We start from the raw sequence: 18,895 nt of genomic DNA on the forward strand, positions 1-18,895 counted from the left end.
CTCAGGACCAGGACCCAGAACTGGCTGAAGGCCTCCACCTGGCGTGAATAGCGGGTAAAAAAAAAAAAAACAACCAAAAAAACATCCACACTTCCAAATGTTGTCATGCTGCACGGGAAGTGGCTGACAAATTGCAGCGGTTCTCACAGAGCCGCTGGCTGACAGGGGGTTCACTCTGTCTGAAATAACATTCGCTCGGCCGTCACGGGTCGCGCAACATCAGCCAGAGTGTGCGAGTGCCAGGACCCCAGAGGGTCAGGGCCTGTTTGAAAAGTAGAAATCATTGTAATTTACTAATTGCACAACAAAAGCAAAAAAACAGACTAATGTGAGACCTTTGAATACCCCCCCCCCACTCCCCACACCTGGACCAGGAAGATGAATCAACATGTCAAAACTTGGCCCCTTCACCCGCTTCCTCTGCACTAATGACACATTTACAGACTCACCGTCTCACTTTACAGACTCCCTTACTCAGCATCTCGCTGCCAGCGTGCCACCCACCGACACACACACACACACACACACACACACACACACACACACACACACACACGCTGACACACCGACACACACAGCTCCGCCGCACGCTAGGCCCTTTGATAAGCGCAGCAGAGGAGTCGCTGCACTTGCCAGTCTGTGTGCTTGCAATTTCTCCGGCACGTCTGCCTGTTGTTAGTGGTTGCAGCTTGCAGCTGTGTTTTCGTTCAGTGTGTGTGTTTGTTGGGTGGGGGGGCGGGGGGTCCAGGCAGGTAGACGAATCAGCGGCCCTTCGGCCCTTTCAAAGGAAAGTTGTTTTCTTTGTCTTTTAATCGCGACTGCGGTGCTGAATCATGGCTGTTACACACAACACACACACACGCACACACACACAACAAAAAAATGCTGACTGGCCACTTGCAGGAGGCTGCAGAGCAGGATATACCACACGCACACACACACTCCAGCAGGAAGCCAGACCCCACGTGTGTGTTTGTGCGTGTGAGTGAGTGGGTGATATGTAAATGACTCGCGTCTGATCTCCGTATCTGCCGTCAAACAACAAGTCCCATTAAAGACTCATTAAAGACTCCGGCTGGCGGGTGAGTCATCGACGAGCGTGACTGAGCGCGAACGAATCGTTTGGTCTCGGTGGAGCAGCCAGTCAGCAAGTCAGCCGGTCAGCTTGTGCCAGATAACAATCTGTCTGCGACTGATCCAGCAGTCACAGGTCCACATGACTTCTTCGGTCTTTAAATGTCCAGAAGGACAGAAAATCTATTGGTCAATTCAGCTGGAGCCGTGAGAGTGTTTAAGAGGCTGCAGGAGGCTTTAATTACTCAAATGCGGAAGAAAATAAAATATTTTTACTTTCCCTGTCCAACTTAAAAAAAAAAAAGTTTGCTAGTTTTTAAAAGATCCTCTTTTTCAACAAAAACAAATAGGGCCTTCTCTCAAATCAGACGAACTTTCTTTGTTTTCTGACTTCTATCCTCCACCACTGAGGCAGAGACCCCTCACGGTTTTTATTTTGATTATTTTTTGGGGAGAAGATCAACCACCAGTCCCTGCTTGATGATGGTGAGTCAGAAACATTCGGGCACCCCTCCCTCCACACACTCCTCTTGATCTTCACTTTCTCTCAGGCCTCTCAGGCCAAAAAGAAAATAACAAAAAAAACAGCAAAGGCTACCAGGCTGCAGCAATTACTACAGAGTGAATGAGGAAGTGACCGGCGGATGAGTCACAGAGTAACGCGGCTCCCAGCGGGAAGAATGCAGCCCAGACGAGACGGTGGAACGGCGGGAAGCAGTTTAGTGTCGGAGTCGATATCGGGAGTTTGCGGGAAAGTTGACTATGCCGAGAAAAAAGCTTGGAAAATCAGGAGGGTCTGATTTTCCAAGATACTCTGTGATCCACAAGCTTTCATGTGGTTTAAGGTCAAAGGCCAGCACCTTATGTGAGTTCTAACTTGCAGTGCTGCAGTCCCACGGGAGAGAACGTCGTCTTGGCCGCTGGTAGAGATTGGTCTTGGTCTTAAGGCCAGTCTCTAGACCATTTTTTAAGGGTCTCGGTCTCGTCTCGGAGGCATTTTTATGGGGTCTTGTCTCGGTGTCGGACTCGATGGACTCAGGATTTCTGATCAAGACCAGTCAAGACTCAGCCAACACTGTAATGACACGATAATAATGGAAAAGAATCCAGCTGCTGCCGTTTCACGCTCTGTTTGGGACACCCAGAGTGACAAAGCCCCTTATTCCAAGTTGATTTAGTTTTCATTTTATGAAGCAAAGTTGTTTCAAAATAGTTGACAAAGCAGCCAAATGCCAAAGAAAATTCTAAAAGGTTACCTTGCTGAAAAGAGATGTTGCTGTTTTTCAAGCAAACTTGAATTTAAAAAAGATACTAGTCATTTTTTCAAATGTCTTGGTTTTGTCTCGATCTTGATACTCTGTAGTCTTGGTAATGTCTTGGTCTCGATTTGCGCGGTCTTGACTACAACACTATCCGCTGGGCTTCACACCTGGGTTCACCTCCAGCCGAACCCACAGGCAGCCAGGGGAGCTCAGCCGGGTTCTGCCTGGATCCCACCAACCCAGAATGTCGCGGAGCTCCTGGGAGGACGGAGGCTCTCAGAAGTAAACAAAAGGTCTCAACGCTCAAAATGTGTCGTAAGGTCTCAATGCTCAAAACTTGTCGTAAAAGAAGTGCTGACACATCGAATCGAGGCCTTCCAGTTTATTTATTTCTTCACGGGGCCAAAAACCCAGAAAGCTCTGCGTTGTCACACGGCGACTGCTGAGGTATGTCCGATTTTGGGGGCCGAGGCAGAGTTTCAAGTTTTTTGGCAACTCTCTTTCTGTCACTTCTGCACTGGCGTGTTCATGTGAAGCTGCCCAGAAATGTTAGAATGACTGCCGTGTTGTGGCAAAGGGAGCAAGCAGGTTGTTCAGACGCGGGATCCTTCACAGCTCTGGAATCCATCGTGCCAAACTCCAGTATCCAGAATTTTTCAAGCGAGCTTTGGTCTTTGTAAATAGAGACGTGAAGGAGCGGCAGGGCAAAACCGCAGAAGAAGAAAAAGAAGAACCTACCGAAGCCCACAAACAAAAGGTGGGCTCTTTCTCTGTTAGGGGTTTGTGATGGTAAATGGACTGCACTCATGCAGCACTTTCCAACACCATCATGGTACCACAAAGCGCTTAACAATGGCCTCTCATTCACCCAATAATGCACCAATTGGTAGCTGCTGCCAGTCCCATTGGGAGTACCGTCAATGTTCAATCTCTTGCCCCAATGACACAATACATCAATACGTGGACAGTTGGAGTTTTGAAGCGCTGACACATGTATCATTGGACAACTCCCTCTACCAGCTGAGCCACAGCCGCCCTTGTAGAAGAAGAAAGACAGAAGCAAAAGTGATCTACAACATGATGGTTTAAGGAGCTTTCAAGTGTTTTCTTAGTGAGTACTTTTGCTTTTGAAAATTTTCCAGGATAATAGCGAGCCAGAAAGCAGGGGAAAAGAAGTGGTTGCACACAGTGGCCTGCTGCCCCACTCATGGTGCGTACTTGAACCAATGGAAAGCGCAGGACATCAATCCAGGCTGCTTACACTTCAGAGGTCACGCTGGGGGAGCTGGATCCGGCACAGACTGCCAGTCAATCACGGCCACAGGCAACCGGAGGAACCTCCCGCAGGACGGCTGACGGGTGTCGGCTACCTTGACACAGGTCGCCCTTGTCCCCCTCCAAGCATCACAAGGCGTCGGTCACGACGGCTGCTGATTGGCACCAAAGTCCAGGTCAAACAAACGGCGGCCGTGAGGTGTTTGAAATAGCGGTGGGTGGGAGTCGGGGGAGATCCCGCGCGAGACCCGGGGTGATTGCCGGGGAGGCCGGGGGTGACACGTTTCAAGGCTCCGACCCGAGGAGCCGCCGCGGTGGTCCACGGTCTTTTTTTCACCTCGACCAGCGTCGCTTCTGTCAAGAAGACGAATCCCCTCCGCTAGGAGGAGGCGTGCGACGGGGACGGCGGCAGCGGGAAACCCGGGAAAAATCTCTCAAATATGGCTAAAAGGTTTTTACGTTCAGAAATTTATCGCAAGCCGTCTTTCAGCCCTGATCGAAACATTTTGCAAGACGGCCCAGAAATCCTACAGTGCGTCGCATTCTGAAGGGGCACACAGCCGATCCTGCTCCGCACACGTGTGGGCCCATTTTATTTTTAAGCACTTTTGGAGGTTTACTCCGGTGCACCGACGACATGCGACACCGTCCCCGCACCCGACAACCCCGCCGACGCCTGCTTGAAAAAATAAATCAGCTGCCGTAATGAGACCGTTAATACTTACAAATGTAATCGCCTACATAATAAACTTTTTTTGGGGGGGGTATTTACACAAGAGGAACGTTTGCTGGCCGGCCGGCCCAGATATCAATCAGTGACGGAGGGCCGACTTGGGATAACAATCAGAGACACAACGGGGGCGACCTCGCAGCGTAAACCCACCAAGGTCAGCCTGGAACGCAGGACACCCGTAACCCCCCCCCCCCCCCCCCCCCGACCACCACCACCAACACCACCACCACCAACACCACCAGTCCCCCCCCAGCTGACAGGAAGTTCACACTGCGCTGTTGACGTTGCAACTCGTCCGTGACAGAGAAGGAATAACACTTTTCGGGAGGAGTTGGAGAGACGGACAGGGTGCCGTCCCTGGAAAACCTGTTTTCACTCTCCCTTTTTTTTCCTTTTAGCATGGTGATAAATCTTTCAAGGGACGAGCGCTCCTGGGAAGAGAATGCATTTAGAAAAAACATACGCTGAGAAAGGGAAAAAAAATATATGCAATATTTCAAAACGCAACCCAGGCCTCATTAGTCAGAACGTGGCGGATCAAGAATGTGCCACAATTTCTTTCTACGCTGTATCGCTTTGCATACTCTGAACGTGTGAAAGGGTCATCTTGTTAGATGCACGCCCCGGTCACCCTGCTCACCCTGCTCTCGGCTGGGAAATCTAGCACGTCCATCTTTACATCCTCTGTCAAGAGACGCTTTTCAGTGGATCAGTGGATTCCCCAGATAATCAGCTGTTTTTTTTTTGTTTTTTTTTATAAATAATGGGGTAAAACACAAATAATCTCTCTCACACACACACACACACACACACACACATGAAGAAGCTACCGCTAGTTGTCAACAATGCACATTGCTGCTAAAGAGATTAGCGCTGCTGCTGCATTGCATGCGGAGGACATTTTCAGATTTAAAGGAATAATTTACCTAAAATACAGAGCTTTCAACCCGCTGTGCTACCAACAACCCTGGCCTTTCGTTTGTATCCTCATTATTTTTATTATTATAAAGAGTCATACTGACACTTGGTATTTGATCCTCCTGAAACCGTCGCCAAGTACCTCAAACAGTTTTCTTTCTTTCTTGCCAAGACCAATTTACTCTGCAGGACTATTTTTTCCCCCAACAGCGTCTCTAATAAAAGAGCAAAATGAGCCTGTAGTTTGTCTTTCGGGGCTCTGTGAATCTCACAGCTGGTTTTCAGGTTCAGGCCTCCCCGAAGTGAGGAGCGGGCGCTAACGAGACAGTCGCTCGCTCCTTTGGTCAGTGGGGAGGGGAGGGGAGGCAGGGAAGTAGGAATTAGTCCAAATTTATGAGCAGAGAACGTTACGGGGGCCGCCGTTAATGCAGACACGTCGCCTGGCCAAACTCGGACGCTGCCGAGAGACGAGGCCGGGCCGACGCCTCCGCCAGTTCTTTTCCTGGACGGTGTTGATGTTGGCTGGCCGGCGGGTTCGCTTGATGTCGGTGAGGCACCACAGGGAGCAAATCTGAGGGTGCTTCCTCCTCGTTCTCATACACACACACACACTTGGATGGGAAATGTGTGTTGGCTGAGCGTCAAGAGTTAGTAACAGAAATCTGATCCACTGTGTGGGGGGAGTGAAGGAGAAGATTCTGCAAAATCTCAGACAGTTAGAAAAAAAATAACCTCACAACAGATAGTAATCATAGACTTTTATTCTGAATAGAACTTATTTGCACATGAATAAACACATCTTTTTTTTTTTAAGTCCTCTGCATCATTATAAACATTGTTCATTTTTCCTTTTTTTCTGTTGAGAACAACATCAGCTTTTCTTTTGATACAAATTTGTACACGGCTGATTCTGGAGAATCATTTTTTTCTCTCTCTCTCGGCGTATTTAAGCACAATCTGGGGAGGCCGCAGTGGTCCGCAGGGGGCCCACCAAGAACCTCCTGAAATACGACGCGACTCTCGGTGGACGCTTCCTCCGTCTTGCCGTCAAGAAAAAAAAGACAGGAAAGGCAGAGACGGATCGACTGATAGTCCAGCGAGTCGTCTGCCAGAACGCCGCAGCAAGGTTAACTGACACACACACACACACGCACACAAAACACACACACACAAATTTAGCAATCCAGAAAGATTCCAGAAACCATAAGTAATAAAATCATTGAAAGGCCTACCCACACGATCCGTACAGAGAGCGTCCACAGAATGGAAAACACTTGATATCACACGGAGAGAAAATCGTTCCTGAGGTGACAGCATCTGATTTTAGCACTTGCGAGTAGAAAAACCTGGACGACTGTGGAGCTTGTGCATGGTTTCTGATGAGAATTTTGTTTTTTCGCTCTGGAGACGAACCTGCCCGACTTTTAGAGGCTGTGAATTTTTCTTAAACTTCTCACGCCAGCACTATGCAGTCGGAGAGTTCGAGGACCATGTCAGCGGTTTTTGGCTGGTTGGGGGGGGATCAGGAGTTTCTTCGCATTGTGAAGCTAAACTGTTCAAAACAATGACTAAATATTTGAGAATCTTTTCAGCAGACAATCATCAGGCCCCTCCTGACACTGCTGAGAGGCCTTTGGTATCCGCAAACTGATGGGATTATATACAGACTAAAGACTGCCTGGGAAAACTCCTGTTTCAAGCGAACAAACTAAAACAAAAGGAAAAAAAAAAAACAAGATGCAAACTGCTTGGTATTGGTTCAGGGCCGAATGAGGCTCCAATGAAATTGAAGTAGCCAATGTATTTCCCCATACATTGTGTATGTGCAAATAACAGGCCTTTCATTACTGGTCAAGCAAAAAAAGGCACATATACAATTTTTTTTTAAAACAAAAACAGCTTAATATCTGTATTATTCTGTGCCTTTTTTCCCCCGTTTTTTTTAAATGCAACATTTCAATGTTTGTCTCTGTATAATGTTTTTTTTGCAAAGATAAAAAGAGCTGCCAGCCAACTTGCGATCCAATTTTTAGTGATTGTAGTGTTTTTTAGGTATGGGAAAAATGCTAAAACACTGCCATGGTCCTCGGCAGGTCACACAGGTCTCCAACCAATCAGGCAGAGCGGCGCATTCAGACGTCACGTGGGCTAATCGGGCTCCTTCTCACCTCCTCACTCAGTCAGTGTGGGGCCAAATGCTGTCCCCCCAAGAGAAAGGCAGTAAAAGCTGATCATACTTTTTCCTTTATCATAAACACCCAGAGTATTATGTTTTTTTTTTTGTTTGTTTGTTTGTTTTTTTTAACCCCCAACATTACACACGAAAGCAGGAGCACGTTGGATATGTTCTGTTTTGTCACTACCATGCAGCACAGGGGAGAAACGACTCACGAGACTTACATCTTGCCTTGGTTGAATTGCATAAACTTGATATTTCAGAATAGTGACAAGGCTTCACCGAGTCCTATATGGCACTTGGTATTGTCGAGCGTTAGTAAAAGTGAGGGAAAGCGTAAAAACACCTTGAGTGCGTGTCGCCGCCGCGCGCCATTTCACTCCAGAAAGAGGTTTAAAAATAAGATGAAAGGGACTAAAATGAAATTGAAAAAACGCTGAGAGGAGGAAAAACGGCGCATCCCGAAGAGAAAGTGATGGCAGGCGAGAACAAACAAGCTTTCCATCTTCTCCTCAGAGTCGGGGGTTGGGGTGCGGGGGAGGGGAGGCGGGAGACGCTTACAATTTACAAAACTAAAAGGTAACGAAAACAACGCCGTGATGTTTGTTTGTGGCACAAACGTCGCAGTTTTCAACGCTTTCGCTTCTCTTTAGCTTTCCCCCAAAACATGTGTCACTGTTTACAGATCTTTCCGGGGCGGGTTGCGGGGGGAGGGGGGGATAAAAGGAAAAGCACCCCCCCCCCCGTCCGCCTGTGGTTCTGTTTGGTGTTCATCATGTCCAGTAAATCCCACCACTTCCTTTGAAGAGGATCAGTGTTGTCTTTCTGAGCAAACGGTTGAGCGTGACGGCAAGGGAGTCGGAGCGAGAGCTGGTCAACTTGATAGGATCTTTTTTTTCAGCTTTTTCTTTTTTATAAACAGTTGTGATTAATTGTTCGTCAGAAATCTGTCACCATTGGCGAAAAAAATAATCATCTTGCTTCTTGTGCAAATTCTACCGTGAACGTGTAAATTCACCGCTTTTCCCCCCGTTTTTTTTTTTTTACTTGCATCTGGCCGAATTTGTTTATTAGGCTCCAAAATAACCAACGGCTTGTGCGTCGGTTTATTTGTCACGACCTGTTCCAGCCAATTGCGTCACAACTCGGTTGTTATGGCAGATTTGTTTGAGCTCCTTCAGCATCACTGTCCCGTCACAGAGATTTTTTCTTTTTCACTCCCTCTACCCCCCACCGAGTGACACTCTTTCGCAAGGGAAACCGCTCGTCACAACGTGGAACCGTGGGGTTTTCGCATCTGACGGTGAAGAGAAGGTAAACTGAGGCAAACTGAAACGGGACTCGCAAACGTCAGAGGAGGAAGTAAAAGAAAGAGAGGATGAAACCGTTGGCGGGGGTCCTGCTGGGGTCTGACAGCACCCTCCTCTACCCCCCCAATAAAGGGTAAAAACAAAATTGGAGATTTGTCTGGGTCACACACAGTCCACATGGCACTAAGAATCTCTGTCCAATGAGCATGCAGAGGACAACCAGCCAGGATCGCCCTGATTGGATAATACGCACTATGGCAGCATTTATTTTCAACTCCAGCACCTCGTAACAACTTACGACTGGTGAAAAAAACAAAACAAAACAAAACAAAACAAAAAAAATGGACTTGTTGTTCAGCAGTAGCCCAATGATTTTTTTCCCGGACATTTTGGCGTGAGAAAGCGCTGTTCTCGCTGCCACGATTTCTTTTTTCTTTTTTAAAAAAAAAACAAAAACCATGAAAACAGTTAATGACCTAAAAACGAGCCACTTCAAACCGAGGGTGAAATAAAAACTAAGAAATAAAAGGGTGCGCTTTATTTTGAAAGGTCAGCGCCGTGTCTGGCAGTGGTGATTAAAAAAAAAAACCAAAAAAACAAAACCGGCTCCAACAAGGTCTCTCTTCAGTCAGAGGAAGTTCTGAACTTTTTCTTTTTTCCCTTTTTCCAAACCGACGCCTCCCACTGGACGAATCGTAACTCATAAGTCACTTGTGTTGAAATCTCCTTTGAGCAGTCGCTGAAAATCAACAGTAGCAGTAGTGGTAGTATTAGTGGTAGTAGTAGCAGTAGTAGTAGTAGTAGTAGCAGTAGAGGTCTTCTTCCTCTTCCTCTTCCTCTTCCTCGTCAGCGGCGCTCCTGACTCAGGTGGCAGCTCCACGTGCTGGTCGCCGTTACGGAGACGATGGAGGGAGTTCGGGGCTGCCAGGTGGGATGGAGGAGGGGGGGGGGGAAGAGAAGCGGGGGGGGGGCGTGGAGGCGGAGGGGTGGAGGAGGTGAGGTCATGACAGGATGGCCGGGTGCCTGGAACCGGTCAGAACCCAGAGGAGGACCAGCTGAAGGGCCGCCGTCAGCGCCAGCGAGGGGCTCAGTCCGGACGTCCCGCCGCAGTCCGAGTCCTTCTCCTGGAGGGCCGGCGGTGGGGGAGACGGGAGGGAGAGGGGCGGAGTTAGCGACTGGTTGAGGCGGGCGGGGTTTTTCATGCTCGGCTAGCTCGCGACCATCACGAAAAACGTCACGTTTAGCCCTTTTGCCATTAACACTCTGTCGGACCTCCCACATGTTTGGATGGAGACAAGAGGGAGGCATCAGGGCCCCCTTGTGACATTACAATGGGTTGATTTCCTGAGACAGACACTAGCCGCGTTATGGCATATGGCTAAAAGGTTTTCACACTCTCATGAGGTGGTTTTTGAAGACGTATCGATATAGAGATACATCACAAAAGTGTCACGGAAACACTTTTTTTGCATTTACACGTCAGCAGACGTGACTTAGGGGCAAACTGCAAATTGCAGTTGTACTTTGTCAAAATCTTAGAGATATCGCCTTTACTTTGAGAAAAACTGTAGAAATGCAGCTCGTGAGACAGCCAGCCAGCCAGCCAGCCAGCCAAACAGACAGAGAGAGAGAGGAGGTCGCCAAACACAAACACGAGCAGCTGGAAGTTCAACACCACGCAACACCGAGGGAATGCCGCCGTGGGAAAGGGAGGAAGTGGCAGGCTGGTGGTCGGAAGGAAGGACGGATGCTGCGGGAGGAGGAGGCGGGCTTGGCAAAAACAAAAAATCGAAGACAAGGAAGCAGGACAGGGACGCGAGCGGCATCCAGGAGCTGCAGCAGTGCGACTGACCCCAGAGAGCACAAGAACAGCGGCAGCAGCAGCATCAGGGGCGAGGCAGCCAATGGGGAGCCGGCGCTCCGTTGGCACGCGGCCTCATCCTGAGCGCCGACGGAGCGGGAAGCAAGAGAGATGGGGAGAGAGGAAGAGGAGTCATGCAGCGATAAAAAAAATAAAAAAGGAGGAGGAGGAAGAAGAAGAAGAAGAAGAAGAATTGGAAGAAGAAGAAGAAAAAGAAGTGGAAGCAGAAGAACAAGGAGGAGAAGTACAAGCAGAAGAATAAAAAGAAAAGGAGTAGAAGCAGAAGGAGAAGAAGACAAAGAAGAAGCTTTCACGGCAGCAGAAACAGTGAGAGAAAACAGCGCAGTGTGTGGGTGTGTTAGCGCGGCAGCGCAGGCGTCCGAAGTGAATTGAATGATTCGATGTTGGAAAACAACCTTTCCGTAAAATCAATAAATGAACAAACATGAGGTTTTTGCAGGACATGTGGCGTGTAAAGACTTTAGCGGTGGAAAACAGGGCGACGGGTCGGATTTCACGCTGGCTGATTGACAGTTTTCCTATCAGGAGGTTCAGCCAACTTGAAATCCTTCCTCGGGCTCTTTATTGGTCCCCCACAGTGTACGGCGACGCAGCTGCCGCCACTGCTGCTGCTGCTCCTCCGTTTTCCAACACAAAAATGGTAAAACAGATCAGGTTGTTTTTCATCTGGTGTTTACATTTGGTAAAAAAAAGAAGCAGGGGAGGAAAAAATGCAAAAGACATCAGTGGATTTTGGGCTCGTGGACACTTTCTTTGTATGTGTTCGAGTCATATTCAAAATTCTTTTGACACAATTGTGGTTTAAAAGTCGCTATGTTGATGCTCAAAATCAGAACATTGGCTTGATTTCTAGTAATGATGAAAATAACTTTTCCTTTAGGGACACAGTTACATTTACACCATGTTTTTTTTAATTTATTTTTTTATCTTGAAACACCTTTTCAGGGTTGTTCCTGTCAAGTTTTAGTCCACCTCATTGGGGGTAAAATGAAGATGACGACGACAACAACAACAACGACGACGACGACGCAACAATGGCGACGACAACTTACGTTCTGGGTGTTGTCGAAGCAGGCGGCCGGCCCCTTCCGGTAGCGAGGACTCTGAGCCATTTCGCAGGGGTCAGGACCTTTAGCTGGACGGCCAAGGTCAGGAAGAGCACTGATAGCAGCAGCTTAGAACCAGAGGGTGGGCAAACTTTTTCACTGCTGGGCCACAATGACTTTGAAAATTTGTCAGGGGGTGCGGGGGGGCCGGAACAGGAGCAGATGGATGGAGTGTTTCGGTGACCCACCTCATAGGAGGAAAAAAAATGATCATGGGATATGTAGAGAACACGTGCTTTAATGTCAATTAAAAAAAGAACCAAAGCAAAGTTAGAAAAAAGTGTCTTTGAAGCCCCACAAGCCGTAGTTTGCCCACGCCTGAGCGAGAAAGACTTTGTTTTCCAATAAAGTGAAATTGCAGTGGGGGTGAAACAAATAAAAAAACAATAAAAACATTCCCTTTTCTTTCTCTTGTGGTTTGCAGTCGGTTGCACAACGCCTCCATTACGAAGTCACTTTTTGGGGGCAACGTGTTTTCCGAGAGGCTTAACCTTTAATTCCATCGCGTCCATGTGTGTTTGGAAGAGCGTCGCAGATTTGTTTGTAAACTAATCAGGGGACGAGCGCGAGCATCTGCCCTCCAGACACTCGGCCGGGGCCGACCGGGTGACGGGTGACGATCTGCACGTTTTCTCCCTGGGACGCCGGACGTGGAGTCGGAGCTCGGCTTGGAAAACACCGAAAAAGTCTCTTGTTCTCAGGTGGGGAAAAACACCTGCGCGTCATAACCGGCGGAGCGTTAAGTGCAGCGCATCTGCTCAAGGATACACTCCTGCTCGTCCTGGATGAGCACGGTGGAGGCGCAGGTGGTGTAGGTTCTCTTCGCATCGGCGATGATGAAGACCAGGTTCGTCTCGGGGAGCTTTTCAGCGTGGTACATCCTGGGTGGGGGGCACAGGAAGGGGTAACGGACGGAAGGTGACATTCTATTGTGACTTTCTATTGTACATTTTTAAGTCATGGACATTTCATTTGTCTCAAAACATTCTTAAAGGTCCAATGTGTAATATTTGGCTTGATTTATGATATTTGTATTGGTAAAAAGTCAATATACTGCCCATCAATACATTAATCAAAGTGTATAATCCCACTACAATAAAAGTAATTTGGTTTTCCACCCCTTAGAACGGTTCTTATTTATATATAAGAATGTACACAGATCAAGGGTCTTGCTCATAGTTAGCTGCCATCTTGCGCCGCTGTATTTCTAGGGAAGCCCAGTGTGGCCAATCCAGCTGCCTGACAACGCGTTTTGTTATGAGGTTGGCTGTCCGCGTCTTCAAATAAACCAACACAGAAGAAGGTGGATGAGGTATCCAGGTTTGGGTGCACAGGCCACCGTAGCTCACAGGCAAGCTCAGGAGGGGGGGGCGGGGGGGGGGCGGGGGCGGGAGAGAGTACTTCAAAATCTCCAAATATTGCTCACTTAACCTTCAAGACCAGAAATAAATCCCCAGAAAAGACGTGCTGTGTCTCGACTCGGTCCAAATGGCTGATCTGTGCTGATGCATTGTGGGAGTTACAGAGGCACGATGGGAAGTGACACTACTGCTCAATGGGCCAAACAACGAGGAAGCTACAACATTTTTTTGGCCTATTTGCTACTGTAGGTGAGCAAGGCCACTGACATGAGTGGGCCACCACATTGGAATTCTGGAACACAGACAACGTCCACTATACCCTCTAAAAACAAGAGGACTGGAATTTTGAAGGGCTGTCGGTAACTTGGCAGCTAACGCGACGTTAGAACATCGCTGCCTCGGTCTTTCCAGACGTGCAGGCTGGCACAAGTGGTGCAAGTGAAGGGGTCAGAAGCGTCGTCCGGGGCGCCTGATGGTGGCGCTACATCGACGGTGTGAGGGGTCAAGTTGATGAGAGCGTAGGAAGGACCAGCAGCAGACGAGCAGCAGCGGCGGCCTTCAAATTTAGCAGGTAAATTGTTCAGCCCCGCTAAAGAAATCGTACACGCAATAAGAAGCAAGTGACGGAGCCTTCAGTGCAACCTGCTGCTACTCCGACAGGGGGAGGGGGTGCGGCGAGAACCTGCTGCGCCTGCCACGCCCCCCACCGCCCCCCCCCCCCCCCCCGCCCCCGCCCCCTCGCCACTCCCGGCCTCTGTGAGACCTCTGCCGAGTGAACCACATGTCGCCGGCGCACAAATGATTTTCTCTGCTGTTTTATGGCCGTCGTTAAAAGGGGGAACGTGTGCGCAGGCTAATGTGCAGGAACTGCACGCGGCATGCGACCGGGCGGGCGGGCAGGCACTCCATTAGGCGGCACGAGGGGGCCTTAAAAATGGCACACTGAACACACGCGCATGTGTGCCGGGACACACGCACACGCACGCGCACGCGCACACGCACACGCACACACACACACACACACACACACACACACACACACACGCGCGTACTGCTGAGACGGTGGTCCACTCAGGTCCACTTGACTCGGCTTCACCTTGTAGGATGCAAACCAATCACAGCAGCTGAGGAAACTCTTGATTTATTTATTTATTTTTTTTGAGGGATGGGGTGTATAGGAGGTAGTGGGGGTGGTGGTGGGTGGAGGGTCTTACCTGGTGCAGTTTCCGCAGTCGATGGAGCCTCTGAAGGTCAGCTCACTGGACTCAAAGTAGTACTGGGTCTGCTCCGTGATGCACACCTCCTTCCGCATGTCGTCCGACACCTCCTCCTCCATCTCGGCTGCAGGGGAGCGTGGGGAGGTGGCAGGAGAACTAGATCACAATTCAACTTCATGCTTTCACCTCATGCACCAGCTTATCTGGTTATCAAATTAAAGGCATATTGAGAAAAGGTCCGGTACGATGTAAGATTGACTGTTTTTCCAGCAAAGATCAGTGCATCTGAACCTCTCAGGAGAAAGTCCATTGTTTTATTTCTATGCGTGCGAGTGCTGAAATACAACCTGCCCTCTGTGATGTCACAAAAGGACACTGGCGCTTCTCCCGTGGGAGTGACTCGGAGACCTCCCGCTGTTTTCGACCCCTTTCGTACAAGTGGAAGGTCAAAACGAAGCAGCGCATTTAGTGGGAAGCCAAAAGCGCACGGCGGACTGCAAACAGAGGGTTAAATGTGCTGGATTCTTGAGCTCCAGATGAGGGATCGCTGTAGCATTTGTGTTGTATGGCATTGTAGGATTTATTCGGACGGATCACGATTAGTAAGAAGAGGTTCAGGAGGTTCTTGTTTCATCATTTGAAAGCTCTGCTCAGGTCTTTCATGTGTGACTTATCGCACGTCACAGCAAGGGGGCAGATTTTTCTTTTTTTTTTTAAACACAGAAGTGCTCAGACGTGCACGACTTCAGGCTGACACAAATCAAATTGTCTGAAGACAAAACGAAGCCGCAGTAACAGGCTTAACATTCTTGGGTTTGGCGGTTTTCGCAGGAGTTCCCAGATAAAGAAAGAGCCGGGAAAAAAAAACAGCGCGACCAAGAGAACACTTTTGAAAAAAATGTATCTAATTTTCTGCCAGCGACAACAGTCGGGACTCACCGGCCTCCATGAAGTTGGGGAAGGTGATGCTGACCAGAAGCTGCTGCAATATTGACCTGGGGAATTAATTAAAAAAAAACAAAAAAAAAAAACAACCCAGCATGGATGAGAAATGAGTTGAGCCTCGTCGGGACATAATCCACTGTGATTGAATGCACCTCAACAAAGGCCTCCATACATCAAGACTTTGCAGCCCATTAGGGGGCTCAAACGTCCACTTTGCTTTTCGGCAAAAAAAAAACTCACCAGGCCGCCGCCGTCGCCCACCAACCCACGCTCAAGATATCTGCGATGGTTGGCTGCACAGAGAGAGAGAGAGAGAGAGAGAGAGAGAGAGGGAGAGAGAGAGAGACAGAGACAGAGACATTAAAACATTCACCATCAGAGAATTGTTTTCATTCTTTCAGCCCCTCCTGGACTGAAGGCAACATCCTGCTGGTGTTTACAGTGGCTATGCAAGGGTGCGTGTGCGTGTGCACACACACGCGCGCGCGCGCACACACACGCACACGCACACACACACACACACACACACACACACGTTCCGGTTTGTGTCCGGCAGAGGAGCGACCCCAGAGGTCCCAGAGAAAGATTTTTCTTTTCTTTTCTTTTCTTTTCTTTCTTTCCTTCTCAGAGGAAATTAGAACGCAATCCTCCTCGGCAGATGCCGCCATAAATATGTAAACAGGGAGCCGGCGAGAAAACAGAGCGGGGCACACGGTTTGAATCACGGCCCGCAGCCTCGACATGCTGCTTTGATTAGGGCCTAGCATGCGAGGCGCTCGTTGTTGTTGTTGTTTTTCTGTTTGTTTTTTTAGTTGCTGAATCACAGCCACCGGCGCCGTGTTGAGTCACCGACCTGCAGTAAATCTCCCTGAGCCTTTGATGAGGGGGAGAGAGATCTGCACCTCAGGGTTGCTGGAGCGTGTCATGCACACCCCCGCCGGCAATCAGCGGCTTTCTGTTTTGTACATCCATAGTCCAAAGTCTGTCATTGGCGACCCTTGTAAGGGTCTTTTAAAGAGAATTTAATAGACAGACTATTTTTTTTTTTTACAAGTCACCAAAGACAAAAATATAGCAACCAGTCTTGACAGCAAACAACATCGAAATGCAGATTTATACAAGAAATTCTGTGCCTCCATCCTCCTCACAGTGGGGCTCGAAATTTTTGAAATATTGCTTTTATTTTGTCACATAAAACTGTAATGGAAACACAGCTACTGTGACTTGTTTGTGACCAAAACTCAATCTTCTTTCATGTATTTTTTTAATGTTCCGTTTTATTTCGGATCTTATTTTTGGCTTTTAATTAACGAGGCAATTTGTTTATTTTTCCATGCAGTTGTTTCTGCATCTTGTTATTCGCGAGCACACTCGCTAGTGAGATTTGCGCGCACTTGTTTATTAGTTTCCACAATGTTGTCGGAAGTTCAGCTCTCATCTCAGAGGGTTCAAAGAAAAGTCTCTCTTTCAACCTTGAGCTCATCTTTTCACTTTGTCACATCACTCAGCAGTCAGTTGGACACGTTGAGCGAAGGCCATTCCTTCCGACAGTTCGTATATGGTACGTGTGATTCTGGTTCGTCTGCGAGACGCATTTCTGCTGATCTGAGCCAACATGGTTTGTCCATAGTCAGTTGAGATGCACTTCATTCTGCAGCGACTGTATGTTTATACGAATTGTTTAAAAAGGAAAAAGTGAGTGAGAAAATGCAGCGCCTGTTTCTACATCAGCACGGACGCAGCGCACGCCGGACCTCCTAATCCTGTTACTGTAACTGTGACTCCCACTCGACCGCTTTCAGCATTCCCTCTGCTTCCCGCCCAGATTTATGGCTCCCCAGCGAGGGAAGCTGCATGTGTGTGTGTGTGTGTGTGTGTGTGTGTGTGTGTGTGTGTCTGTATTTCATTTGTCAGTGCGATCCTGTGGGGAGAAATTAGCAAATATGTGAGGCGCAGATATCGAGACGTGCGAACATATGAGCATATGAGTTCCCCCTTGTTTTAAAAAAAAAATATATATATATATATATATTTTTTTTAAAGGTTGCCGCCATCTGGCTTATGTAACTCACCACGTAGACGGAGCGCGGGCCCGCCGCCGCCCTGTCTTCAGTCGGGGGGTAACACAGTGACTGGTAGTCAAAGGTCTTCTTGAAGGTGAACAGTGACGAGTTGACCAGCGTTCTCATCAGGATGGAGTCGATGGTGCCGAAGAAGCTTCCGATCTGGGAGGGGAAAAAGAAAATGGTAGATATCAGAGAGTTCCTCAGTGTGATCATGTTTCATTTTTCAGCCCTGGTTTCAACAGGAGCCTTTAGCTGCCACAGGATAACGGCTGCTAAATGCTCCTTTAAAGAGCCGCGCTGTGAGATTTAGCACCTTCAAAACATACTGCAAATAATATTCAGGTTAATCTCAGTTGTGATAATGACTTCCTTGTGATTAAGTCACATGACCTCGAGAAGATTCACGTTCTGGGGATAACGTAGTTAGGTAAGTGTAGTGCTGCTAAGCTAATGAGGCGGCCAATGGAAATATTTCTGTTTATTCCTTAAAAAATTTTTTTTTTTTAATGAATAACCTTTTCAATGAAACGTTGTGATCCGAAAAGTCAAAAGTGGTAAACAAGGAGCCACTTGGAAGCCTTAAGGTCCTTACACACGGGGCAAAGCGATGCAAATAAAATAAGCGACGCAAAAATGCACATTTTTCCTGTACACACCTAGCGTGAGGCGAATACGCGTATAAAAGTGAATAAAGTTTGCAGAGGGAGAGAACAAATTACTGAGGGCCGATTCATCCGAAAAGTTTTGACGTTACCTCATTGGCATGCCAGGGTCATTTTGATTGGTCAGAGGTCCAGCCGTTGCCTGACTTTTCACCTCCACAAAATTCGACACAAGAGTGAAAAAACAACAGCCGCTTTTTCGCTCTGTGGAAAATTCACTGCCGGAGTGGAAGGTTGCATTGGCTTCAAGAAGGTTGAAAAAAATTTTTTTTTTCATAAATTCACTCCTGGTGTGTAAGGACCTTCAGAACGACTGATTTTATTTTCTCAATAAAATAAATAAAAGTTTCCCACCGCTGCTGCCGTCACACTGCACGCCCCGCAATTCCATTTAGGAGCGACATAAACGCACGCAGGGCATCTTCCCATGAAACAAACGCTCAGGTTTGTGATCGGCTGGCGGACGTTTGGTTTATTATTCGGCCAGCGAGGTGGAACGTCGGCCCCAAATAATAATAAGTCCTGGTGAAGTAAACACGGTGCAAAGGATCGCTCAAATCTGCTGGATTTCCATGGCCGTCGAAAAGCTCGGAAAGTCCCTCGCAAGCTTTTAATTAATGAATTGGATTTTTGTTTTTCATGGAAAAATAATAATAACCAGACCGTTGTTTCATTTTCTTCTTAATTTCTCACAGCGTGAGTCGAGACTACTAGTCCTGGTCCAGACGATGCTGCTGCTGCTGCTGCTGCTGCTGCTGCTGCTGCTGCTGCTGCTGCTGACTCGGCCTTTTCGTTTACGTGGCTCTCAAACTTTTTTTGAATGCTTTTGACTCACGACTGTAAAATCAACGTAAAAACAAAACAAACTAACCCTAACCCAAACAAAAAAAAAACGCACGCAAGCAAAA

At 48.1% G+C, this 18,895-nt stretch overlaps 1 protein-coding gene across 3 annotated transcripts in view; it reads right to left on the bottom strand.

The window, feature by feature from the left end:
- Positions 1–6,005: 6,005 nt before the first annotated feature.
- cacna2d1a (calcium channel, voltage-dependent, alpha 2/delta subunit 1a) overlaps positions 6,006–18,895 on the bottom strand; it is a 75,000-nt gene continuing 62,110 nt past the window's right edge. For all 3 annotated transcript variants that reach the window (XM_076030128.1, XM_076030127.1, XM_076030126.1), the window contains exons 32-38: positions 17,332–17,484; positions 15,500–15,552; positions 15,254–15,309; positions 14,312–14,438; positions 12,505–12,617; positions 11,683–11,765; positions 6,006–9,872 (exon numbers count right to left, since the gene is read on the bottom strand). In XM_076030128.1, coding sequence (XP_075886243.1) covers positions 9,750–9,872; positions 11,683–11,765; positions 12,505–12,617; positions 14,312–14,438; positions 15,254–15,309; positions 15,500–15,552; positions 17,332–17,484 — 708 coding nt within the window. In that variant the 3' untranslated portion in view covers positions 6,006–9,749. The remainder of the gene's footprint in view (positions 9,873–11,682; positions 11,766–12,504; positions 12,618–14,311; positions 14,439–15,253; positions 15,310–15,499; positions 15,553–17,331; positions 17,485–18,895) is intronic.

The sequence above is a fragment of the Nelusetta ayraudi genome, unplaced genomic scaffold, assembly GCF_046127955.1.
Source record: "Nelusetta ayraudi isolate G7.1 ecotype Tasmania unplaced genomic scaffold, CSIRO-AGI_Nayr_v1 ptg000027l, whole genome shotgun sequence".
Lineage (NCBI taxonomy): Eukaryota > Metazoa > Chordata > Actinopteri > Tetraodontiformes > Monacanthidae > Nelusetta > Nelusetta ayraudi.